Genomic DNA, 26261 nt, shown 5'->3' with positions numbered 1-26261 from the left:
CCATCTCTGCCTAGATCAGAGCAGCAGGAGAACCATGCTCTACATCAGGGGTTCTCAAACTGGGGTCGTGAAATCTGTGCATCTCTCACCAGTGCCGCCCCGCCCCGCCCAGAGTGTTTACCCAGTGCTCCGCACCCCCCCACACTCACATCTTCCGGATCTCTTTGCTGTTATCTCCCAGGATCTGGAAGAGTCCATCCAGGATCTCCGGCAGGTAACCCAGGAGATTAATGTCAGGCACCGACTCAAGCACCAGGATCTAACTCAGGGAAGGAGCAAGGAAGACAAGAAAGAGTCTAGTGAGTTTCAGAGAAGACTAGAAATTAAAACAAACAAAACCACCCCAGAAGGATGCTTTGGTGCAGGAATAGTGAAAAAACGGAGGTGCACGTAAACTTGGTAATAGTAGGTGGTACTGTAAAGAGCACAGTTGTCTGAGGTGGGGGTACTGGACTAGATGACCTAATGGGCTCTCCATCGCAAGGGGCAGTGCAGGCCAATGGACTAAGGGCTTGGCTACACTTACATTTTATAGCACTAACTTGCTGGCTCAGGGGTGTGAAAAATCACCCCCCTGAGCGGAGCAAGTCTGAGCACTTTAAAGCACGAGTGGAAACAGGCTCCAAGCGCTGGGAGCCGCACTCCCAGTGCTCGGAGCCAATCCCCTCATGGGGCTAATCCCATGACAAAGCTTTGAAGTTTTCAGTGTAGCCATGCCCTAAGTACCGGCGAACATGGAAGTTCTCATCCCAGCTCTGTCACCACATCCTGTGCACGAGTCAATCCACGACACCTGCCCCATCTGCAAAATAGAGGGTACTTATCTACCCTCCAGGCACTGGAAGCGTTGTTTGAGCTCTTACTTTGAAAGTACAAAGTGCTATGCAAGTTAGGCATGTGCTACGTGTTTTCATTATCTTCTGGGACTCTACAAGTCCATGGCAACAGAAATGCGGAGAGCTACTCAGCCAACAGCTACGGCCAACTGCAGGAAATAAGTTAGGAGTGACTCAACCTTTTAAGGAATGAGTGAGTCTGAGGACAAGACAAAGTGAACATCACGCATCTGCACCCACTAAGTTTGAGCAGGACATGTGCCTAGACACTATGATGATGGGCACACTGAACCCCAGCTGCAGTGCAGCCACAGCTGTTTGATAGCTTTCGTTAGAACTTTTTGGAGGACAAGAGCTCGACAGCCCTGGGCTACAGCCATATCACCCCTTGCTAGAGCCTCAGCAGTGGAGGAGATGGCACAAGTGGTGTGCCATACACACTTACCCAGGATATGATGAACTGCCGGGCGTACTGGTTGTTGGAATAAATCCTCTCCCGCAGCAGCGGGATGAAACCCACGAGGTCAAACTTGTTACTCTCAGTCACGATGTCCTATGAAACAACCACCATTGGTAGGTGAGGGCAGCGATGGGGCTTGGCCCCCCAGCGCTCAGACCCTATGCACCAGTGCAGACACCAGCTGGCCACTTCCTATTTTTAGCGAGTCAGAGGTTGAACATATTTTAGAAAGTGAAAAGTCACCCACAGTGGATGGGGCTCAAATCAGCCAATTCTAGGCATGGGCGATGACTCACAGCTATTGGTCCTCGAGCCAAAGGACCACAGGGTGTGTCCTGACTGGTCAGTGAATCAGGCATCCTCCCTCTGACAGTGGTCAGTACTGAGGTTTCAGAAACAGGTGAAGACTCACTCCCCACAATGCACCAGTCCAATTGCACAACCCTGAACATGGAAGTGGGGGGAAGTTTCCTTGACTCACGCACAAATCAACTCATGCCCCACAGCATGTGACTGAACCACCCTGATATGTAATAAGAAGTGTCCCTAGTCCTTTTGAGGGCTCACCTACACTATATGACAGATCTCCTGCAACAGTGAATCCCTTTGCTCCAGTCTTATGGGACAGTGGACAGGAGAGTGTAAGGAGGGCTGGACTCTCCCACAGTGACCCTCTGCTACCTCCCCAGCAGGGAACTCTGCACCAAGCCAAGCGCTGGGCTGGTATTTGGGAGCAGGGAAGCGGCGGTCAAGGGCCCTGTTAATCCTACGAGTTAGGAGGAGGAAATATGGAGGTTTGGGCAGGTAAGAACCACACTGTACATAGATCAGGAACTGGAATTAAAGGCTCCTACAAGAGACAGCAGCTTCTACTCTTCAGACAGAGCAGTCCAGCTCACCTGCTGGAACAAGGAACCCAGCTGAGAGAGAAAAAATGGTAGAGACCCCACTCTGTAGCCTGGTGAGGGAGATGCAACCTACCGATCACAGTGCATGGTATCCGGGGCAGCATGGTCGAGACAGGTATTCCAATAAGCTTTTCATTAACGTTCACCCGTTGCTGTGTTAAAGGCAACTCCTCCCTCCCCCCAGTAATACTTCAGGTGTATGAAGCCTTAGCATGGAGATGGCCAGTGAAGCAACATCTCATTCCATCAGAGCAGCAGCCTACAGGAAAGGGAGCGATTTCCACAGCCACAGGATGAAGCTGTGATTGTATTGGCTGGTACAGCCTCCTGGAAATGTAACAGATGTATAACTCTGTCCCCCGTCCCCCACCAAGGGCCTTCTAACATGGGTCCCTAGGATAGTCAGCTAAAAGAAGGGAAATGGGAATTACCTTGAGAAGTCGATCCAGTAGTTCAGAGCCGCTTTTCACATTTGGGTCTGGATCAGCGGCAAGCTGCAAGTTACAAAAACAAAAATACCATCACAGGTTCCAGAGAAAAAGACACACACAAGTGTATTTGTGCTGGGTTCCTAGCAGTGCCCAAGGTTGTTCGCCATGAGAAGACATCCCTGACACTTGTACAGGTTAAATCAACTTCATTTCTTGCCAGCAGTTTCCTTTCAGGCTAGACGTTGAATGAGTTTCCAGGAAGGGCCTGGGGAGATGGTTGCATGGGGCAGAGCTGGGTTCACAACTCTGAATGGAAGGTGTGACCCAGGCAAGAGAAGGTGGACAAACACTAAGCCTGATCTGAAATGCCTGAACACCACTTCCCGGCGGCTACCTTCAGCTCAGCTCTCTTCTTGCAACCACAGTGAGCAAGGGACAGACACAGCGAGGGTAGCGGCCTAAGCCTTCTGCAGACATTCCTATAAGAGCAGGGCCGAATGGCCCCAAAGCCAAGCGTGCCTAAACCATGTCTTGCAGCAGGAGGGATCTGCACCGGTGGCCCCTTTAGTAGGGTGACAGGTGAGGGCTCCCACTCTGCACCTTCATGGGGGAGGGAAGGCAGACACAGGGGAAAAGCTACTTACCTTACTGAGGCCATCAAACAGCACGTTGAAGTGTGGGAGGACAGAGCCCCTGGCCACCTTGACGATGTTATACAGGGCCTCGCAAGCATAGTACCGCAGTCGGCTGTCAGCATCGTTGAAGCAAGTCAGCACCGGCTCAATCAGCTCTTTCAGGTACAGCCCAGAATCCTGATGGAAGAACAAGACTGGGGGTTAGGGCCAGTTCTCACTTGGGGTGGGAACAGACTGACCTCTGGCAGTGCATGTCATACAACGGCGCACTAGGACATGGCCACGGGTGGCAGTGCCACGAGGCATCGCCACCTTCACGAGCATTGGCTCGTACAACCAGATCATACCAAGCGAGCCTGTACCATCTCACCATGGCTCCAGATTCACAGGGAGCTATCAGATTAGTATTGGGAACGCCACTGGAGGATTGCAGGCCTTGTGCTGCAAGCTCCAGCACAGGAACAGAGATCACTGCGGTCTGGCTCCCTGATAATCCCAGGATCATCATTTGGACATAACCATAGAGAGACAACAAGTCATTAAGACTTCTTTGGAACAGTGATAGTCCCATTCCTGAAACCAGAGACTTCAAAACACATTCATCCCATCACAGGAGATCACATGTCCCAAACACTGTCGCTATCAGGTTTGAGCCTAGACTGAGCCCAGGCTCGTAGCCAAAACTAGGTCTCTGAGGGAAATATGACCAGATGGGTTACTACCCCCTAGCTCTCGGACCCTCATGCATTAGCTATGGTGTGACGTTATCTGATTAAAATATGACTGTATGAATCCTTGTTGCAACCACTGTTATATATTTGCAGCAAATTTTGTATAAAGGTTGTCGAGTGAGGTCTATGAAAAGGTTATGTTTTGCTGGTTATGATTATGCTATCTGTATGCATGTATCATTTTTGTATGTGAAGTTATAAGTATTGGAATATCCATCAGCTTTATGGGGATTGTCTGCCCCATTCTTTGTGGTTTACCCTAATTAAATGACCATAGCTATCCCCCACTGAGACACTGGTCACAACCAGTTATGCCACGTAAGATATCTGCAAAAATATCATCATTTGCCAGATATGATCTTGTTTATATGTTTGGATCACCTTTGTATTAGGAGTTATAGATATGTATGTGTCTGTATTTCAAACTTGTGCTATGCTTCTAGATAATACCCCTACACAGTTTGGCATCAGCACTGCCTAGCCTCCTTGATGGCCCATTTGTGACATTGCATGCCATGTGTTTTATGGAAATATGCTTATGAATACAACATAACTGGAATATGCTTTATGCTAAATACTCCCTGTAGGGCGTCATTAGAAAGCTTGTAATCTACTAAGTGCGTTCATCCTATTTGTTTGCATGTATGATTTCTATGTCTGGAGTTAGGAGAATAAGGTATAAATATGTTTGCATCAGTGATACAAGTTAAGTGGAGGCCATTGGGGGTGCTCCAGAAACAGTTACTTGAAAGTCTTCCTGTGTACTTGTGGGCCAGCCCATGGGGAATGGAGACTAGGGGTCTTACAGTGACATGTGGCTATGCTACCTGATAATGAAATCCATCTGAAATCTGGTACTTTTCCATTTAGAAGGAGGGGTGGCGACCCAGAGACAAAAGATTCCCCGCCTTGTGCCAAAGCTATAAAAGGGGGTGGAGCAGGACAAAAGGGGCAGCCAGTCATGAGAAAACCCCTGCTTACCACCTGAGATGTCTGCTGGATCTAACAAAAACTGTACCAGGGGAAAGGATTGGGCCCAGACTAGGAAGGAGTCTAGTCTATGAAAGAAGTTTATTGGAACATCTGAGGGTGAGATATTGCCTGTAATCAGTTTCTTAATGTATTAGGCTTAGACTTGCGCGTTTTGTTTTATTTTGCTTTGTGACTTACTTTGGTCTGTCTGTTATTACTTGAAACCACTTAATTCCTACTTTTTATACTTAATAAAAATCACTTGTTTATTAATAAGCCCAGACTAAGTGATTAATACCTGGGGGAGCAAACAGCTATGCATCTCTCTATCAAGGTTATAGAGGGTGGACAATTTATGATTTACCTTGTATAAGCTTTATACAGAGTAAAACTGATTTATTTGGGGTTTGGATCCCATTGGGAGTTTGGGTGCTGGAGACAGGTAACCTACTGAGCTGTTTTTAGTTAAAGCGTGCAGGTTTGGGGGCCGGGGGCCATGGCCCAGATCCTGGGCCTGTGTTGCAGCAGGCTAGCATGTCTGGCTCAACAAGGCAGGGTTCTGGAGTCCCAAGCTATCAGGGAAAATGGACTCAGAGGTAATTTCAGCACATCAGGTGACAGTCCCAAGGGGGTCTCTGTGACCGAACCCGTCACACCATTAAGGACCATCAGCTATACAACTGACCCATTGAGAGATGGCAGATACACTTTATGACTCAGCAAGGCATGCAGGGATATGCCTATGGTGAGAACTCTATGGCTTCCAAGCCATGTGCTTGGCAGCTTGTGTTTAAAACAAAGGAAGCACAGGCCGCAGGGCAAGAGACTATAAAAGGCAGCTCCATCTTCTCCATTTTGTCTTCAATCCTACTTCTAGCCTCTGGAGGAACCTTGCTACCAACTGAAGCTCTGAACAATGGACTGAATGACCCATCCAAGCTGTGAATGTACTCCAGAGACTTAAGACAGCAGGTTTATTCCATCACTGCTACAAGCCTGAACCAAGAACTTTGCAATTACTGTATGTAATTGATTCCTTTAACCAATTTTAACTCTTACTTTTCTCCTTCTTTCCTTTCTTTCTATAAATAAACCCTTAGAGTTTAGATACTAAGGGATTGGCATTAGCATGATTTTTGGGTAAGATCTAAGTTATATATTGACCTGGGTGTGTGGCTGGTCCTTTGGGATTAGAAGAACCTATTATTTAATGAGATGAGTGGTTCTCTGCAACCAATCTCTGAATCCAGTGGTTTTGGTGGTGATATAAGAACTGGAATGCCTAAGGAAACTGCCTTTATGTTTTCTTGTTAGCCAGTGTAGTGAAACAGAAGTTTACTTTTGTGGCTGGTTTGGTAAATCTTTTAAGAGAATAACCACCATTTTTGGGTTCTGTTTGCCCTATTTCTCAGTAGTTCGGCCTGAATTTGGCACTCTCAGTTGTGACCCATTAAGGCACAGTTACAGTACAGCACACTGGTTTCTAGGGCCTTGTCCCTGCAGAGATTTGACCCATTATTCCCAGACGGGATGACGTACATTGAAATGAGCAGAGAGATGGTCATAAGTGAAGAGTCTATTGCAGGAGCGAGTTAAATACTCAAATTGCACTTGACTGGTCCAGTGCTATTAGATTTATAAGAAGTTTTTGAAGACAGTTTTTTGTTTTCACCCAATTGGCCAAGCACCTCCCCAAAAGCTCTAAGGGCCTTTCAACAGGAAACCACAAAGCATAATGACTTCCACCCAAAGACTTCCTCTCATCACAAATACCTATCCCCTCACACCATTCTGCTCCTCCAAGATGCTGTCACCCACCAGAGATAGGAACTCCCCACCCGCCCCCCATTTCAAAGGACTCATCTTACCCTCTGAGGCAGCGCCTGGGAATAGACTGTAGCATGCCTTGAAGGGCAACAAATTTGGGCTCTGCTGGGGCAAAGGAGAAGCACGTTTCCATGGAGATGGCCTTTCACCAACACACTCAAGCTACTAACCTCCTGTTTAAGCCAGGAACCAGGGACAATAGTCCTACTGAAGCCAACAGTGACTGCCAAGTCTCCTGCCAGGTCTTCTTGCAATTGTTCGGCAGAAGGTTTCAATCCACTCATCTTTAAGCCATTTGATTTCTATGGAAATTCATCAAGTTTAGGGCTAGAATTCAAGCCATCCAATGGAGAAAAAAAGTCTTCCCCTATTCCAAAATACTGATGGGGGGAGTTGAATGTTACCTCAGTTGTGCATGTGAGATGCTCACAACCAGAGAGAGCTTCTGGTGTCTTGGGGCACAATCTGGCCTTGGGTCATCCTAAATATTCAAGGATTTTTTAAGTTTTTTCTTACACAAACTAAAAGCACCCTGGTGTTTTTATTCTGCTGGCTCAGCATTAGCAAGTCAACCAAAACCTCGTTCTTAGGACTGAACAGTCATGAGAGACAACGCGTCCAGGTTGGTATACCAGCTTTTAAAAAAAAAAAAAAAAAAAAAGGAGTTAAGTTGATAGTGTCCTTTTAAATGACGTGGAAATTAACACGGGACTTGTTTAGCATCTAGTCAACTTCAGCAGATGAATTAGAAGTACTTTCATGAACTATACCTGCCTCAGAGTTCACCTGGGAATTTGTGTGACTTTAAAGTCACATTTCCATTTTTATTTTTTATCTTGTGTTGCTATATGAAATATCCACACAAACAGAAATTTGTCTGACTAGCCTCAGATGTGATTTTCTTTCTAATCTAATCAGCTCTAATGATCCAAAAAGTTACTTTTAATTATTGTAGGTGAAAAAATCAGAGTTGTCTGGAATTCTAAGTTGATGTCACCCCTTTAGAGTAAGGAAGAATGTCTCAGTGTTCACTAAATGGATAGTGAAAAAAACCCAGTACAGAAAGCTATTTCCAGGCTAAACAAGTAAACTGAAAGTTTGTATTAATGTTTTTATATACCTAAGAAGTTTCTGAACTGCATCCGACAAAAGATTTCCATAACACTTGAGAACATTATAATTTGTTTAAGTTACTTTCCCATCCAGCATTGATGCCACTTATCCCAGAAGAGAACAGAAAACAAGATTTGTAGTTAAATCTGTGTCCTCTAAGGGGGGGGGGGGGGAAATCAAGATATTGTGGTGTTGTGGATAAGCATTTTTTAAAAAGACAGCAGCGAAAGTGGTAGGCATTTTAATAAAAGCATTAAGAATCTGGAGCATCACCCAGCAGCAGAAACTGACGATTTTAGAGGCAATTTAACATTAACTCTGAGCCCTGGCCTTCTGTACAGTGTATCCATTTTAGCTGGTTAGTGACTCACGGTCTCATTAAAGGGGAATTAAAATCCTACCACATGTGATTTTATACAGGGATAGCTTGTCTCTAGAGTAGTGCGCTGGGCTGAAATGCAGAATGAAATGCTATAAAAAGACCACCTTACTTTTTCCTTCCTCCCTTATCAAGACATTTCTGATAACTAAATGTGTATCTGATCCAAAGCCCATCGTGACTTCAGCCTGTGGATCAGGTTGTTCATGCACAAACCTCCCTGTTTTACTGAGCACAAAGCTGGATCCTGCAGCCATTACTCAGTGCTCTCATTGAGAATGGCATAAAGGACCTAAGGAAAGAGGAACAAGCCCTTAATTTGAACAGAAGCCAGTTACGTTTCCCCTTGCACATAAAGGTTACAATAAGATGTCAGTGCAATAGCACCACACTGGGATGCATGTCTATTTTAGTGACTACTAGAAGTAGTCTAAAGTCTTATTCTAAAGTCCAATGGAAAGATAAAGTGTAAATTTATGTAATAGCTTACCGTTGTCTGTGCAGCCCAACATGGTTTGGGTAAGTCTCTGACTGGGGCTAGCCTGTATTCTAGCTATGCTTTAGCCTAGTTAAGGTTCTGTGTATGACACAATAAACTACCATGTTGTGGGACTGAGTGGTGCAGGGCTATGTTTCATCATAAGCACATGGCATTAATATAATTGAGACACAAAGATGGTTTTCCTGCGGTATCTTCCAAAGCCCAGGCAATGCCGAAATGTCTACTAAGCTCCCAGACCTGATCCCACACCTCCAGTGTTCAGTGGCATTCATGGCTTTTGCCTTGAGCATCTCATAAGGAGCAGAGTAACTTCTGCTGCCTCTGAGGTGGACAGAACACAGTCTCCTTAGACATGCCTTGTAACATTCCTGTTCACATCCTTCCCCAGCGCAGCACCAGTGTTAATTTTTAATTCTCTCCCCAGCATCCGGAGTTTGCCAATTACAATTAAATGTTTCCATAGAGCAGCCTGGGCCTAACACAGGGCTAGGATGCATACCCTCTCCTGGGTGCACTGGTGAGCACTAACTCATGGAGCAGGCCGTTGACATCAAGGAGACTGCTAGGGGAACACTTTCCAGCAGCCTGTAGACCATAGGGAACAGATGCTCACTTGTGACAGCGACAGGCAGAAACAAACAACTGGGAACCCTACCTTCCCGAGAGCAATGGAGCAGGCTGCCAGGCCGATGAGCCCCCCTTTCCTGCTGTGAGGGTGCTGTGAGAGCGCGAACTCTTGCGACAGGATCTGGATGACATGCTTGATCTGCGCTGCGTTGTTCTGAGCCACAAATTCTCGCACCAACCTAGCGGAGAACAGAGGGTATGACAGAATATCTTGGCCTGGCTTCAACAATGCATGATTTAGAGTGTGCACTGGCTAACCAGACTCCTCCGGAAACATGGACAGGATGGGAATATTCATTACAAAGACCCTCAACTCAAGCCCTCCGGTGAAAGCCAGCAACTAAAAAACAAGGCAGATGAACGGGCTGCTCCTCACCCCTACCCCCTCATTTACCCATGCCTCGCCTTGAACTGGTCCAATCACTTCATGAGACAGCATGGACTCACTTCCTCAGGGGGAACCTCTTTATCTGTGACTTATCTAAGGACAGGTGGCTCATCCCCTCTTCTGGTCCTTCAACTACCCCAAAAATCCCCTGTGCACTGGGCTAGGGCAGGCTCCCTAAAGATCCCCAACATCTATGCAGCCTTAAACCCGGAAGGCTCAGCACAAGCATTAACTGCTTTTTACAGGTATCACCCCCCACCCCCAGCCCTCCCAAGAGCAAAAGGCACCCTCCTCCTCCCAACCAACAGAGGAGCACGTGTGGCACTTACAAACCAGAGACTGGGAGTTATGACCCAGAAAGATTAGGAAGAGCATTCAAATGCATCTCACTGTGAGCATCCTCCTATCTCCCAAACTCCTTGATGGCTTTGCATTAAACTTTCAAGGGGGATGCTAAACTGAAGCAAGATCTCACGTGGGATTTCAGGCAACTTAGTTTTGGCAAAATTGGGGTGGGGGGGAGGGGGGAAATGGGCCACAGGTGAAGCTTCCCCATCATAAACCCAGAGAGAAACCAACAGCTCTCCAGAGTTTTACTAGCTGTTGTACACAGATCTCTGTATGAGGTTTCACCTCAACATTTTACTGCCATTGCTTAGTGGTCCAGCATTCATTGCTATGATTCAGAAATGGACAGGGGCGAACATGGATGGCCCCTGTTTAATCTGCCCTCCCTGCATAGATCAGAGCAGAACAAGAGAGGCATACAGTGCCTTAAACTTGTGGAATGTATGCTCCCCAGAGTAAGTGAACTTCACTTTACAGGCCAGGCAGCAGTACTTTGCTCACACTACCTGGAGATACTCCCCAATCCCCTTCTAGACTGGCACTCCCCCATGCCCTCCAGCCTGCAGTCTACTGCATGGATACAAAACCCATTTCTACAGAACTGATCTTGGTTGGCTGGCTGAGAAGGAAACTCCCCTAGCCAAGGTGTGGTCTACATTATGAGGTTAGGTCAAATTTAGCCATATTAGGTCGATTTTATAAGCAATGCAGCTACACAACCAACTCCAAGGATGTAAAGAGCTCTTAAAATCAACTCCTGTACTCCTCCCCAGAGAGGGGAGCAGTGCTAAAATCGAACTTCCTGGTTCTAATTTGGGGTAGTGCAGACACAGCACTGTGCAATTCGATAGTATTGGCCTCTGGGAGCTCCACGCGCTCCAACGTGACCGCGCTGGACAGTACTTTCAACTCTGATGCACTAGCCAGGTACACAGGAAAAGCCCCGAGAATTTCTGAATTTCATTTCCTGTTTGGTCAGCATGGCGCACTCAGCAGAACAGGTGACCTTGCAGTCCCAGAATCACAAATGAGCGCCAGCATGGAGCAAACGGGACACACGGGATCTGATTGCTGTATGGGGAGAAGACTCTGTGCAGGCAGAACTCTGATCCAGCAGAGGAAATGCGGATATATATGCCAAAAACCACACAGGGCATGGTGGAGAGAGGCTACACCAGGGACACACAGCAGTGCCACGTGAAAGGTAAGGAGCTCAGGCAAGCCTACCAAAAGAGGCAAACGGTCGCTCCAGGTCAGAGCCCCATACATGCTGCTTCTATGATCAGCTGCATTCCATTCTGGGGGGGACTCTACCACTACCCCAACATTGTCCATGGACACCTGCAAGGGGGGAGTCTCACGAAACACAGAGGAGGATTTTGTGGAGGAGGAAGTGGAGGAGGAGGAGAATGTGCAGCAGGCAGGCGGTGAATCTGTTCTCCCCGGCAGCCAAGACCTTTTCATCACCCTGGAGCCAATACCCTCCCAAGTTGTATTGTTCCCAGACCCTGAAGGCGGAGAAGGCACCTCTGGTGAGTGCACATTTGTAACTACACTACAGGGGTTAAAAGCAATTTTGTTTAACGTTTGATTTGCCCTGAAGAATTGGGATGCATTTGCGGCCAGTACAGCTACTGGAAAAGTCTGTTAATGTGTCTTGGGATGGAGCAGGAATCCTCCAGGGACATCTGCATGAAGCTCTCCTGGAGGTACTCTGAAAGCCTCTGCAGAAGGTTTCTGGGGAGGGCAGCCTTATTTCGTCCTCCACGGTAGGACACTTTACCATACCAAGCCAGTAGCAAGGAGTCTGGAATCATTGCAGCACAAAGCATGGCAGCAAATGGTCCTGGGTTTTGGTCGCATTCAAGCAACATTTGATCTTTATCTTTCTGTGTCAGCCTCAGGAGAGTGATATCATTCATGGTCACCTGGTTGAAATAGGGGGATTTTTGTAAGGGAACAGTAAAAGGACCCCATTCATGCTAGGCTGTTTGTGCTTGGCTAAAAGAGGATGGCCACGTGGGGGCGGGGGGGGAGGGGTGTGCTGCACATCCAACCCCAAACCGCAGCCCCTTCTTTTAAATGGCGAACCCAACCGGCATTGCTTGCTCTGGGAAAAGAGGGCGCTGCAGTTTGAAACCATTCCCACATGTTACGAAGGCGGAAGAAGCCAAGCCCGTGTACTCTTTGGCTTACCATTGCTGCCTGGAAACCGAATTCTGCTGCCCAGCCATGTGTGATGTGCCACCATACCGGCAGGTGCTCAATTTAAAAGGCAAAATGCGACCTTGTACCTAAAGCACATGTGCTGTCTGCTGTGACTTGCTTGATTCACTGTGAAAGAGTCTCTTTTGTTCTCAGAAATGTAGCTTCTTAAACTGTACTCTCCCTTTTTATCTCCCCTGCAAGTGCAAATGTTTCTATTCTCCCCATATCAACTCCATCCCTGAGGTTACTGCAGATTAGAAGGTGGGGGGGGAGAACGAAAAAACAAAAACAAAAAACAAGAACACCCCACACTCGCAATGACATGTTTTCCTCACCCAGACACCCAAGAACACGGGGGGAGGCTCCGGGCACCAGCCATTCCACTCCAGAGGATGGCCCAAGCAACAGAAGGCTGTCATTCAAACAGCTTTGATTTGTAATGTGGCTACAATAAGCAATGTGGTCTGGTCCTTCCCTCCTCTGCAACCCCTGGGTCCCCAAGGATAACTATAGGCAATTTCAACATCCAACAGTAGTTTTCTGGTCTGGGAAGAAAGTCCCTTCTTGCAGATTTTCTAACAGCCCAGAGTTCCAAGCGTCATGCACCTTTCCCGACCATCACACGCTGATGTCAGTGAAACATCCCTTGTGATCCACCAGCGCTTGCAACACCATTGAGAAGTACTCCTTTCAGTTTACATACCGTTTGGCAACGTGGTCCGGTGCCAAGATAGGGATGTGTGTTCCATCTGTCGCCCCACCAGCTAGGGAACCCCATTGCAGCAAAGCCAACCTCTATGACCTACACACTTCCCAGAGTCACTACCCTTGTTAGCAGAAGGTTATTGATTACCTTGGACCACAGCAGCCCCCCCAGTAGATTTGCCCATTCCAATTTGATTCCCGACTGACTGGTAGCAGTTAGGTGTTGCAAACTTCCACAGGGCTATCGCCACTTGCTTCTCAACTGTCAGGGCAGGTCTCATCTTGGTATTCCTGCGCTTCAGGGTGGGGGAAAGCGACTCACAAAGTTCCATGAAAGTGGCCTTAGGCATGTGAAAGTTTCGCAGCCACTGGGAATCATCAGATACCTGCAACGCTATGCGGTCCCACCAGTCTGTGCTTGTTTGCCGGGTCCAGAATTGGCGCTCAACTGTATCAACCTGCCCCAGTGCCACCATAATATCCTAATTGCCACATCCCATGCTTTCAGGAACATCTGTGTCCATGTCCTCCTCACAATGTTCCTTGTGCTGGCAGCTCCTAGCTACGCTCTGCACATATTGTATGATAATGCGCGAGGCGTTTACAACGCTCTCAAAAGCAGTGCACAGCTGAGGGGGCTCCATGCTTGGCGTGCTATGGCGTCTGCATGGATAACCCAGGAAAAAAAAAAAAAAGAAGCAAAATGATTGTTTGCCGTTGCTTTCAAGGAGGGAGGGCGGGGAGGGGAGACTGAGGACATGTACCCAAAATCACCCGCGACAATGTTTCTACCCCATCAGGCATTGGGAGCTTAACCCAGAATTCCAATGGGAAACAGGGACTGTGGGATAACTACCCACAGTGCACCACTCCGTGGGTCAGTGCTAGCCACAGTATTGAGGACACACTTTGCTGACCTACTGCGTTTAGTGGGGACACACATGATCAACTGTATAAGATAGACTTCTATAAAATTGACCTTATTTCGTAGTGTAGACATGCGTAGAGTATCTTAGTGTGAAACCACTAAGGCTTTGTCTACACTAGCACTTTAGTTGGTCAGGGTGTGAAATAAAGCACCCTCCCACCCCCGACAAAAATGCTAGTGTAAACATAGCCTAAGTGTGCCTTTATGGATTTTAGGTTAATCCACATCTGAAGTGAATTCTGCACTGGCTATTCCAGGCTTCTCCACCACCACCTATATCAGGTGTAGGCAAACTTTTTGGCCCGAGGGCCACATTGGCGTTGCAAAACTGTATGGAGGGCCGGGTAAGGAAGGCTGTGCCTCCCCTAACAGCCTGGCCCCGGCCCCCTATCCACCCCCTCCTACTTCCCGCCCCCTGACTGCCCCCCTCAGAACCCCTGCCCCATATCCAACCCCCCTGCTCCCCGCCCCCTTACCATGTCTCTCAGAGCAGCAGGAGCTTGCACCCGGCTGGACCCAGCCACGCCACTGCACTGCCCGGCAGGAGTGGCAGGTCAGAGCGCTGACGGCGCAGCGTGCTGAGGCTGCGGGGAGAGGGGACAGCGGGGCAGGAGCCGGGGGCTAGCCTTCCCAGCCAGGAGCTCAAGAGCCGGGCAGGACAGCCCCGTGGGCTGGATGTGGCCCACGGGCTGTAGTTTGCCCACCTCTGACCTATATGCACAGAAGCCTCCAGTTTGACGCCAAGCTGAAGGGGTTAGATCCCATTTCAGAGCATGACACCTACCCTTCTTTTGTAAGAGTCAAGTGTAGATTCAGTCAACTCCACTTATAATTCCTATTATACCAAAAGTACTGCTGGTATGGCAGTAACAGTGATGCAGTGGAGATTGTGGACAGAAAAATACACTTTTGTCACTCATGTTACTGCACATGTTGTCTTTGCCATAGGAAAGAGAACATGGAAGGGTTTATGCAAGAACAGTTAGACACAAGGCCACACTGGTGGCTCAGTAGTAGAATTCTTGCCTGCCATGCAGGAGGCCAGGGTTCAATTCCCAGTCAATGCATACATAAAAACAGCCATCTTGGAGTCTAGCCTGGTCCTGGGTCGCAGTATCCATCAGCAACGCAAGTGTGATATCAACACATAAAAACCTCTACTGCTGGAATACCCACCAGACAGGTGTCTCCCAACCATGCTTGAGGGTTCCAGATTAGGGACCAGCTTCTAACTAGCATATTTTGGATGAATTTAAAGCTTCACAATTAATTGCATTGTTAAACAATAATAGAATGCCTTTTATTTAAATATTTTGGGTATTCTTCTACATTTTAAAATATATTGACTTCAATTACAACACAGAATATAAAAAGAAAAGGAGTACTTCTGGCACCTTAGAGACTAACAAATTTATTTGAGCATAAGCTTTAAGTGAGCTGTGGCTCGCTTATGCTCAAACAAATCTGTCAGTCTCTAAGGTGCCACAAGTACTCCTTTTCTTTTTGCGGCTACAGACTAACACGGCTGCTACTCTGAAACCTAACCAAATACAAAGTGTACAGTGCTTGCTTTATATTATTTTAAATTACAAATATTTGCACTGTAAAAACAAAAAAGAGTATTTTTCAATTCACCTCATACAAGTACCATAATGCAATCTTTTTCGTGAAAAAAAAAAATCTACATTCGTAAATTGCACTTTGTTATGTAACTGCACCCAAAAAACAAAATGTCAAACTTTAGAGCCTACAAGTCCACTCAGTACAACGTCTTGTTCAGCCAATCACTAAGACAAATCAGTTTGTTTACATTTATGGGTGATAATGCTGCTGGCTTCTTATGTACGAAAGTGAGAACAGGCATGGCACTTCTGTAGCCAGCACTGCAAGGTATTTACACACCAGATATGCTAAACATTCATATGCTCCTTCATGCTTTGGCCACCATTCCAGAGGACATGCTTCCATGCTTGTTAAAAAAAGTGTGTTAATTAAATTTGTGACGGAACTCCTTGGGGGAGACTAGTATGTCTCCTGCTCTGTTTTACCTTCATTCTGCCATATATTTCATGTTAGAGCAGTCTCGGATGATGACCCAGCACGTTTGCTTTAAGAACACTTTCACAGCAGATTTGACAAAATGCAAAGAGGGCACCAACAAGAGATTTCTAAAGAGAGCCACACCTCTCTTTAGAGCTCGACCCAAGGTTTAAGAATCTGAAGTGCCTTCCAAAATCTGGTAGGGACGAGGTGTGGAGCGTGCTGTCAGAACTCTTGAAGGGCAACACTCCGATGCGGAAATTACAGAACCCAAACCACCAAAAAAGAAAATCAGCCTTCTGTTGGTGGCATCTGACTCAGATGATGAAAGGGAACATGCATCGGTCCGCACTGCTTTGGATCATTATTGAGCAGAACCCCTCATTAGCATGGACGCATGTCCTTTGCAATGGTGGTTGAAGCATGAAGGGACATATGAATCTTTAACGCATCTGGCACATAAATATCTTATGATGCTGGCTACAACAGTGCCACGTTAACACCTGTTCTCATTTTCAGGTGACATTGTAAACAAGAAGCCAGCAGCATTATCTCCCAGAAATGTAAACAAACTTGTCATAGATTACCTTTAATAAGCAATTCTTGTAGGGGATATTCAGTAGACAGCAGAAAAGCAGAATTATAGGAAAGGTCTGGAGTTCGGCCACAGCCACAGAGCTACCATAAGCAATGAGGATTTTAACGGAGACTAAACATGCAGTCCATCTTCTCAAAAGATGGAACCATAAAGATTTCTCAGGCACTCAACAGACACAGCCTTGGGGAAAAGACTGCTTTCATGTTTGTAGCCTACACCCAGCATGAAGTAGCCTACACCCTGCATTTCATATTTGAGAAATTGGGGGAGTTGCTTTCACTAGCCAAGTCAGCTGCTTAGAAAGATCAGTGTCATGTTGATTTAAACAAGCAGGGGGAGCGTTGGCATTACCAAGCATCATTTTCCATGGCCTGCATTCCCTATACCCACTTTTTCGTGCTTCTCACAGAACATTAGACCCTTGATCCCAGAGCTTGTTCGTATCCAGGCTTGGAAGCATTTGATTTTTATAGGTAAATGTCGATAAACATCGATTTCATGGTACTTGCACAAACCAACAAAAAATATTTCCATCAACAATCAAATTTACAGATAGGCAAAAGAAAAATATTGCTTGAGAACTTCGAGTTTGATTTAAGGTCAAAATTTTGACATGACTTTGAAAGAGCTGAAAACAATTATGAAACAAAACCAGGGAGGAAGTATTTAATCAGAAAAAATGTAAATGATGATTCGGGATCTTTTAAGAACACCTTACTGCATGGAAGAAGGTGGCTGTGCCGGTTAAAAACCAACTGGGTTCTGAGGGCAAGTGAAGACAGTAGTATACATAAAAGAATATATCAGATGTAAGAAAGGGAAATTGATAGTAATGAATATAAATCAGAATTTAGGAACTGTAGAAAATTGATAAGGGAAGCAAAGGGACATAAGGAGAAGTCACTGGTGAGCAAACTTAAAGAGAATAAAAGGAGTTTTTAAAATATATTAGGAAGACAAAGAATCCTGACAATGGTATTGGTCCATTACTAGACAGAAATGGTGGATTTATCAATAATAATGCAAAAAAGGTAGAAGTGTTCAGCATTTCTGTTCTATATTAAGGAAAAAAGATAACTGATACATTGATGGCAACACTGTTTCCATTCCACTAGTACCTCTGGAGAATGTTAAACAGAAGCTATTAAAGTCAGACTGCTTCTTGGAGCAGCTTGTCCTGGAACCCACAAGGGCTGAGGCGATGGGGGGGGGGGAGGGAGGGATAGCTCAGTGGTTTGAGCACTGGCCTGCTAAACCCAGGGTTGTGCGTTCAATCCTTGAGGGGGCCATTTAGGGATCTGGGGCAAAAATTGGGGATTGGTCCTGCTTTGAGCAGGGGGTTGGACTAGATGACCTCCTAAGGTCCCTTCCAACCCTGATATTCTATGATTCTCGATTTAGTCTGAAGAGTAACACAGGATCTGAGCTAAGAGGTGAATATAGCTGACCCACTCAGTAATAGAGACCATAAAGTAAACTTAACACACTTGTGGGGGGGGGGGGGGGGCAATACCAAATAAACCCACAGTAGTAGCATTTAACTTCTAAAAGGGGAACTACACAAAAATGAAGAAGCCAGTTAAAGAGAAGCTAAAAGGAACAGTCAATGGTGAAATGTCTGCAAGCTGCACGGAGACTATTTAAAACCACCATAATAAAAGGCTCAAACTAAATGTATACCCCTTCTCCCACCGAAACAAAAAACCACAAGGACCAAAAAAAAATGCCGCCCTGGCTAAACAAAGTAAAAGACATGGTTAGAGGAAAAAAAGACAATCTGTAAAAATTGGAAGTCATTGTGACACTGCACCCCATATTCTTCACAGTGATATTATTAGGAGTAAAATACATCAAAATTATGATGTATTTTATGCAAGATAAGTCATGTGACGCATCATTGGAAAAGTTATGAATTGCCTAATATGATTATCAGATTTGTATGCATGTATCATTTTTGTGCCTGAAGTTATGAATGTTGACTATGTAACTGTCTTTCAAATGTAGTTACACCTGGGTAACACCCACTAGACAAGATGCTTTCAGGCTAGATAGTGAGTGGGAAAGGGCCTATTAAGGGCAATGGGCCATGAGGAAAACACAATAGGCCTTAGGAGAAGCTTATCTCCCACCTGGTGAGCCTTCCTGTGAAGGCTACAGACAGCCTCCAAGTAACGGCTGCTATGACTCTTCAAGGACACATGATGAGACCACATGTCTCGAGGCTCCATCTTTGGATGTCAGTATTTTGACACAGACTAGTCTGGGAACCAAGCTTTGAAACAAAGTGTTCCCGCCACATGCTATATAAGGCAAGGAGTGACATCATTTGTCACTCAAGAAGAATCCTAGAAACACCTGAGGAACAAAGACTGAACTGGGGGAAGTGCTGGACCCAGGCTAAAAGGGATTTCTAGCCTGTGAAACGAAACACCTGGGGATTCTAAACTTAAAGCAAGTGCAGTCTTGCCCCTTAAGAATCTGCAGCCTGCCCGCATCGTCTCTTAGGGTGAGAATCTGCTATTCATATCCAACCTATTTATTAAGCTAAGTTTGCATTTTGTTTATTTGCTAGGTAATCACTTAAAATCTATCTTTAGGTAATAAACTTGTAAACAAGTTAATAAACTTGTTTTTGCTTTATCTAAACCAGTGAGTTGGAATGAAGCATACAAGAGGCTGTAGCATATTCCTCTCCACATTGAGGGAGGGGCAAATTTTATGAGCTTACGACGTACAGTTCCCTGTGCAGCGAAAGATGGTATAATTCGGGGTTTACCCTCCAGAGGGGGTGCGCACTTAGGGAGCTGGGAGTTGCCTTGGCTGTAGCCTTCATATGCAGGGGCTGGTCAGAGAGCCTGCCTATAACTGCAGCTGGGTGTGTCCCTACCGACATGTATGGTGGTGAGAGTGCAGGCTGGAGGGCTTTGCAGCTGGTGACAGCAGTGAAGTGTGAGAGGGAGCCCAGGCTGGTACATCAGGGGGCTCAGTGGACCCCAGTCCCAGACTGAATCCCAGGGGTGATAACCCATCACACTCATATCATACTGAGGAAAATAGAAAGGAACATAAATTCTGGCAAGTCAAGTATAATTAGGCAGGCCAAAAAATAATTTGAAGAGCAACTACGTAAGGATAAAAAAAATTTAGCTGTTAGTTTTTGTAAGTAGATAGAAGAAGGAAGGCTGCCAAACAGTAAGTGGAGCCACTGGAAAATCAAGGTGGTAAAGGAGCATTCAGGGAAAATGAGGCTGTTGCAGAGACGCTAAATGAATTATTTGCATTGGTCTTCACCGAGCAGAGGATATAGGAGAGATCCCCACACTTGAGCCATTCTTTTTTGATGACAAATCTCAGGAACTGTCCCCGACAATCAGTAGAGGAGGGAAAATATCATAATGCCATTAAATAAATCCATGATCCACCCACATGTTAAATACTGCATACAGTTCTGCTGTCCTCACCTGAAAGATATTAGAATTGGAAAAGGTGCAGAGAAGGGCTATGAAATTCATTAGGGGTGTGGAACAGCTTCCAAATGAAGGGAGATTAAAAAGACTGGGACTGTTCAGTTTAGAAAAGAGACGACTAAGGGGGAGATAGGACAGAGGTCTAGGAAATCATGACTGTGTGGAGAAAGTGAATAGGGAAGTGTTATTTCCCTCTTTACATAACACATGAATTAGGGGTCACCCAATGAAATTAATAGGCAGCAGGTTTAAAAACAAACCAAAGTAAGTACTTCCTCACACAATGCACAGTCAACCTGTGGAACTCATCCACAGTACAACTGGGTTCAAAAAAGAATTACATAAGTTCATGGATCCATCAATGGCTATTAGCCAATATGATCAGTAAGCTTACATTTTTGTCACGGTTATTCTTAGTAAAAGTCACGGACAGGTCACGGGCAATAAACAAAAATTCACAGGAGCCCGTGGACTTTGTGACTTAACCAGGGAGCAGGGCTGGGAGAGTGGGTGGAGGAATGACAATTGGAGCCCCTCCCCCGGGGGGACGGGGGACTGAAAACCTGAGCCCCACTGCCATGGGGGAGAGGGGGCACAGCTCCAGTCCCTGCTGCTAACAGCTGAAGCCGAAGCAGTCACAGGGATCCGGTGAAGTCACAGAATCCCTGACTAAATCATATTTTAATGATCAAGGATGCAACTCCACACACTCAGTGTCCCTAAACCTCCAGAAGCTGGGAGTGGATGACAGGGAATGGATCACTCGAAATTGCCCTGTTTTCTTCATTCCCTCTGAAGCATCTGGTACTGGCCACTGTTAGAAGACAGGGTAGTGGGCTACATGGATCACTGGTCTGACCCAGTATAGTCGATCTTATGATACATAAACGGGAATTTCAACTGCAAGAAGAGAGGTTATATTAATCTCTATTTGGCACTGGTACGAACGCTACTAGACTACTGTGTCCAGTTCTGGTGTCCACAGCTCAAAAAGGATGTTGACAAATTGGACAGGGTTCAGTGAAGAGCCACAAGAATGATTAAAGGATTAGAAAACAACTTTTATAGTGACAGACTCAAGGAGTTTAATCTATTTAGCTTAGCAAACAGAAGGTTCGTGGGTGATTTGATTACAGCCTAAAAGTACCTAAATGAGGAACAAATATTCAATAATGAGCTCTGCAATCTAGCAGGGAAAGATCTAACATGATCCAATGGCTGGAAGTTGAAGCTAGACAAATTCAGACTGGAAACAAGGCACAAATGTTTAACTCTGAGAGTAATTAACCATTGAAACAATGTAGCAAGGGTCGTGGTGGATTCTCCATTACTGACAATTTTTAAACCAAGATTGGATGTTTTTCTAAAAGATAATGGCTAGGGCATATTTTGGAGAAATTTACTGGCCTGTGCTATACAGGTCAGACTAGGTGATCAGAGTGGTCCCTTCTGACCTAAGAATCTATGAAAGTTTGTGATTTATTGGTTATAAAGCTTTAATTTTTGAAATCTCAATGTCTCCGCTCATTAAATAATTATTGTCTGCCCCTCCCCACTTTCTGATCCCCCATAATTTCCCACAACTATAAACATTTAAATAAACTAAAATGGAAAAAGCTGCCTAAAAATAAACAGATCTGTCAAAATTATTTTAAAAATTGATTTCTGCCAAGCCTGTTAAATAGCCATTAGCTGGGCTGTCCCTGCTGTGCTAATGGAATTTCATTGGGTCCCCCTGCCAGATTTATTGAGACCTTTTATTTGAAGGGGCAGAGCTGTTCAATCTTTAGTAGAGTCTTAAAGGTTTCCTGTCAATTAAATAAGTATTCCTGATAAAATAGTTTGAATAAGCAATCTGTCTAGAAATCTCATCCTCTCAGTTCAACTTTTACTCGACACTTGAGATGCCAGTTTCACTACTTTTCAGGATAGAGCCTTGTGGCAGAAAAAACATGAATTTCTAATGCAAAAAAAAAAAAAAAAAAAAAAAAAAGGGAAAATATTTGGCGGTGGGGAAAGAGGAGGATTGCAAACCTTGCAGGGCCTTCTTTATTCATAAAAAGAACAAGGAGTCCAGTGGCACCTTAAAGGCTAACAGATTTATTTGGGCATAAGCTTTCGTGGGTAAAAACCCACTTCCATGCATCTGAAGAAGTGGCTTTTTACCCACGAAAGCTTATGCCCAAATAAATCTGTTAGCCTTTAAGGTGCCACCGGACTCCTTGTTGTTTTTGTGGATACAGACTAACACGACAACCCCCTGATTCTTTATTCATAATACAGCAGCACAAAAAAAAGAAACCACCTTACACTTAAGTATGGCTACACTAGAGCTTACAACTTGCACAGATGCAACTGCATCACTGTTAGTTCTCTGGTGTAGCCACTCTAAGCTGAGCTCTGTCAACATAATTAACGCACCCCCAACGAGCAGGAGCAACGGTCGGTCGGCTGGAGCTCTCCCACTGACATTTAGCGTTGTCCACACCGACACTTAAGTCGGTCACTGGGAGGAAGGGGTGTGGCTTATTCACACCCCTGAGCGACATAAGTTACACTGATGTAAATGACAATGTAGACAAAGCCCCAGCTCCAGTTCATGACAACTCCAATTCAACATGTGTCAGAGATGACCAGTGCAGAGTTAAGATACTCAGAGCAGTGCTAGTAGCAACTATCATCAAAAGGGATAAAGAGGTGAGTCAGACACGATTTTATACATTAAAAACATCCTGTGAAGTACAAATGCTGTCGCAGCGAGGACTGATCTAGATTTTACTCCTGGGGGAATTTTGCACCAAAAAATTAAAAATCCTGTAAAATTCTGAAAATGTTATTGGTCAACAACACTATATAATCACACCAGTTTCAATTATTTTGGTAATTTATTTCAAAACACCTCTCAGCAAGTATGTCTGTAACAGGAGTAGAGAATTAAAGAAATCCATGTGAAAACCCAGTTCCTGTTTCTCTGCCCTTCCCCCTCCCCCAAGCCCAACTGGTGGGCCAGCCACTCTCACCCCCTCCCAGAGCTCAGCCATGGGGCCTTCCCCTGAGCCCAACCACTCACATCCCCCACCCCGAGCCCAGCTGAAGCCCCGCAGGAACAGAAACTCATACCCCCTCACCCCCAGAGGCCAGCCACAGCCCAGCCCAGCCCAGACACTCACACCCTCTACCTACCCCCCACCCCCGAGATCCAGAGTTTCCTGCATGCCACCACCTCCTTCCTTCAAGCCATACTAGGAACTGCAGCTGCTGGGTATCCTCCTGTTTCCCTCCCCCTTGCCTTGTCTTCTATTGTGAGTTGGGCTCTGCTGGGTCCAGCAGCTCCTAGTGGCAGCCAACAGCTCTGCAGCCTATTTCTGGGGCGGAGGAAATTCTGCACACACATTAATTTCTGCATTGTACAGTGGAGCAACATTCCCCCAGCGGCAAGACATAGCTTTTGAGGCCTCCTTCTGTCCTTAAACATGCTAGATTCTGACAACCCACTTAAAGTGGTTTCTGAGCTCTCTTCAGCATTGCTGCTAGACACTTGATATTGACAACGCTCAGCCCTGCCAGCATTGGCTACCTCTGTAGTATACAGGCTTCAGAGCCGCACTTCACCACTGGTGGAAATTGTGGTGGTCATGAATTACAAAGCATGCTACTGTAATCAAGTCTTTGGAAGATTATTACCTAGGCCTGGGATATCAAATCCCACACACACTGCAACTGCTTGGAAGGGTTGAGAAAGTAAGCGAAAAGGGTATGATGCTGCCTTTGGGGTGGGAAGTGAAGGCATATGTGAGAGCACGAAGAAAGCTTATACTGGAATAAGTAGAGTGAGCAGAGAAGTAAAGACGACTGGACAAAATTAGAACCAAAGTAACCATCTGCACTTAACATGTTACCACCCCATAAGATCTCAGCCAAAACACAATAAGAAATGTCTATAACACGCCCCCCAGCACCCTAAAGATTAAGACAGTTTAATTTCCTGTCAAATGTGCACCATGGAAAAGGAACACATCAATACTTAGAGAGCTAGACAAATTTCCATTTCCATGCAAGAAGCAAAAGTGTCCTCTGGTTTCCATTGCACAGCACCTTACACTGATGAGCAATTTAAAGACAAGCAGAGCAATAAATTCTTTATTGCATCACTAGAGGTTTTATGGTTTTGAACCTCCAGTTATGTAATGTAACTGATTTTTCACCCATGATGCTCTGATTTGAGCACTCCACCCATGTTCCAACAGTGAAACTTGAGCATTACTGTTTGGTTAGTTTCAAGCTCCCGAAAATGCTTGTGTGTTTAGAGCAGGGGTAGGCAACCTATGGCACGCATGCCAAAGGCAGCGCACGAGCTGATTTCAGTGGCACTCACCCTGCCCGGGTCCTGGCCACTGGTCCAGGGGCTCTGCATTTTAATTTAATTTTAAATGAAGCTTCTTAAACATTTTAAAAACCTTATTTACTTTACATACAATAGTTTAGTTGTAGACTTATAGAAAGAGACCTTCTAAAAACGTTAAAATGTATTACTGGCACACGAAACCTTAAATTAGAGTGAATAAATGAAGACTCAGCACCCCACTTTTGAAGGGTTGCCAACCCCGCTTTAGAGTCACTGAATTGCAGGAGGATGCTGAACGTACTGTTAAGAAAGGAGTTTCCGGGTCAGGTTTTACACAGCTCTGTCCTTTAACTCGGTGGTTCTCAAACTGTGGGTCACAACCGCAAAGTGGGTCACAACACCGTTTTAATGGTTTTGCCAGGGCTGGTGTTAGACTTGCTAGGGGCTGGGCTTTGCCTTCAGCCCCGTGGGGCAGGGCTCAGGTTACCCTCCCCCCCGGGACTGAAGCCCTCGGCCCCTCCATCCCAAGCACTGGGGCTTGGGCTCAGGCTCTGGCGTCCCCCCCGGGGACATGAAGTAATTGCTGTTGTCAGAAGGGGGCTGAGCTGCAATGAAGTTTGAGAACCCGGCTTTAACAAAAGCCCCCGGCGGTCTGAAATCCTCACTCCTGCTATCCCCGCCACTTGGCGCCCTGAAGCTTAGCCGCCCAGACCCCCCCTGCGCCTCCCCCGGCTGCGGGCCGGACCCCGAGGGCCCGGCTGCCCCGCGCAGGCCGGCGGTCCAGCCCGGCCCCAGGCCCGCTCACGCCCGGCTCTCACTTCTCGATCTCCAGCGCCGCCACCTTCCGCTTCTCGTAGAGCTTGTCGTTCAGGGCCCGCACCACGCTGGGCGCCAGGGGCGAGAAATCCTTCTCCGGGTTCATGCTGCCGCCGCCGCCGCCAGCGGGCTCAGCCCCGGCCCGGCGGCCGCCGCTCCACGCCGGGGACGGGGCTCTCAGGGCCCGACAGGCGCGGCCGGGAGCGGGAGGAGCCCCAGGAGCCCGTGCGGGCCGGGCGGCGGGTCGCGGGCGCGGCGCTACACGGCGGCAGCCACCTTAGCTCGGGCACGTGACTCCGCGCGGTTCCGGTTCCGGTCACGCTCCCCAACCGGCCCCCGCCCCTCTCAAGCCAGCCCCTGCCCCGCCCCTTCCGGTCGAGGCCGCGCTCTCAGCCCCCCGGCCTGGGAGCTTGGCCCCTCCCACCCAGAGCCGCGGCCGCGCTTGCGCGCTGTCGGTTGGCTCGCTCCGTCTTCTGTCGCTGAGACACGCCCCCTGCGGCGTTCCGTAGTGGCTCGGTCCTGCCGCGCGTGCGTTCCAAAGCGGCTTCTGGGGCGGCGCCGCGCCCGGGCCCGCGAGCCCCGTTCTCGAGCCGGGCCTTGGGGGATCCCTCGCTCTCCGGGGGGGGGGGCGCCCGGGGATCCCTCGCTCTCCGGGGGGGGGGGGCGCCCGGGGGGATCCCTCGCTCTCCGGCGGGGGGGGGGGCGCCCGGGGGGATCCCTCGCTCTCCGGCGGGGGGGGGGGGCGCCCGGGGATCCCTCACTCTCCGGCGGGGGGGGGGCCCGGGGGGATCCCTCGCTCTCCGGCGGGGGGCGCCCGGGGGTTCCCTCGCTCTCCGGCGGGGGGGCGCCCGGGGATCCCTCGCTCTCCGGGGGGGGGGGGGCGCCCGGGGGGATCCCTCGCTCTCCGGCGGGGGGGGGGCGCCCGGGGGGATCCCTCGCTCTCCGGCGGGGGGGGGCGCCCGGGGATCCCTCGCTCTCCGGCGGGGGGGGGGGCGCC

The 26261-nt window shown here is 47.3% G+C and overlaps 1 protein-coding gene across 10 annotated transcripts in view; it reads right to left on the bottom strand.

Annotated features, from left to right (window-relative positions):
• The window catches only part of VAC14 (VAC14 component of PIKFYVE complex), a 200416-nt gene extending 174809 nt beyond the window's left edge, over positions 1 to 25607 (bottom strand). For 4 of the 10 annotated variants that reach the window (XR_005222314.2, XR_005222311.2, XR_005222312.2 and 1 more), the window contains exons 1-7: positions 25267 to 25573; positions 9450 to 9600; positions 6971 to 7102; positions 3280 to 3447; positions 2636 to 2698; positions 1282 to 1389; positions 150 to 259 (exon numbers count right to left, since the gene is read on the bottom strand). Coding sequence is in view for 6 of the 10 variants with exons in the window: in XM_037878219.2 (XP_037734147.1) it covers positions 150 to 259; positions 1282 to 1389; positions 2636 to 2698; positions 3280 to 3447; positions 6971 to 7102; positions 9450 to 9600; positions 25267 to 25370 (836 nt within the window). In the remaining 4 variants the exon portion in view is untranslated. Of the gene's footprint in view, positions 1 to 149; positions 260 to 1281; positions 1390 to 2635; positions 2699 to 3279; positions 3448 to 6970; positions 7103 to 7204; positions 7263 to 9449; positions 9601 to 25266 lie in introns of those variants that run through there. The other 6 variants (XM_037878220.2, XM_043525987.1, XM_037878219.2 and 3 more) reach the window with 5 other exon arrangements.
• Between the last annotated feature and the right edge of the window lie 654 nt (positions 25608 to 26261).

Source organism: Chelonia mydas, chromosome 12 (assembly GCF_015237465.2).
Source record: "Chelonia mydas isolate rCheMyd1 chromosome 12, rCheMyd1.pri.v2, whole genome shotgun sequence".
Taxonomy (NCBI): domain Eukaryota; kingdom Metazoa; phylum Chordata; order Testudines; family Cheloniidae; genus Chelonia; species Chelonia mydas.
This window is presented reverse-complemented; position numbering and strand designations above follow the sequence as displayed.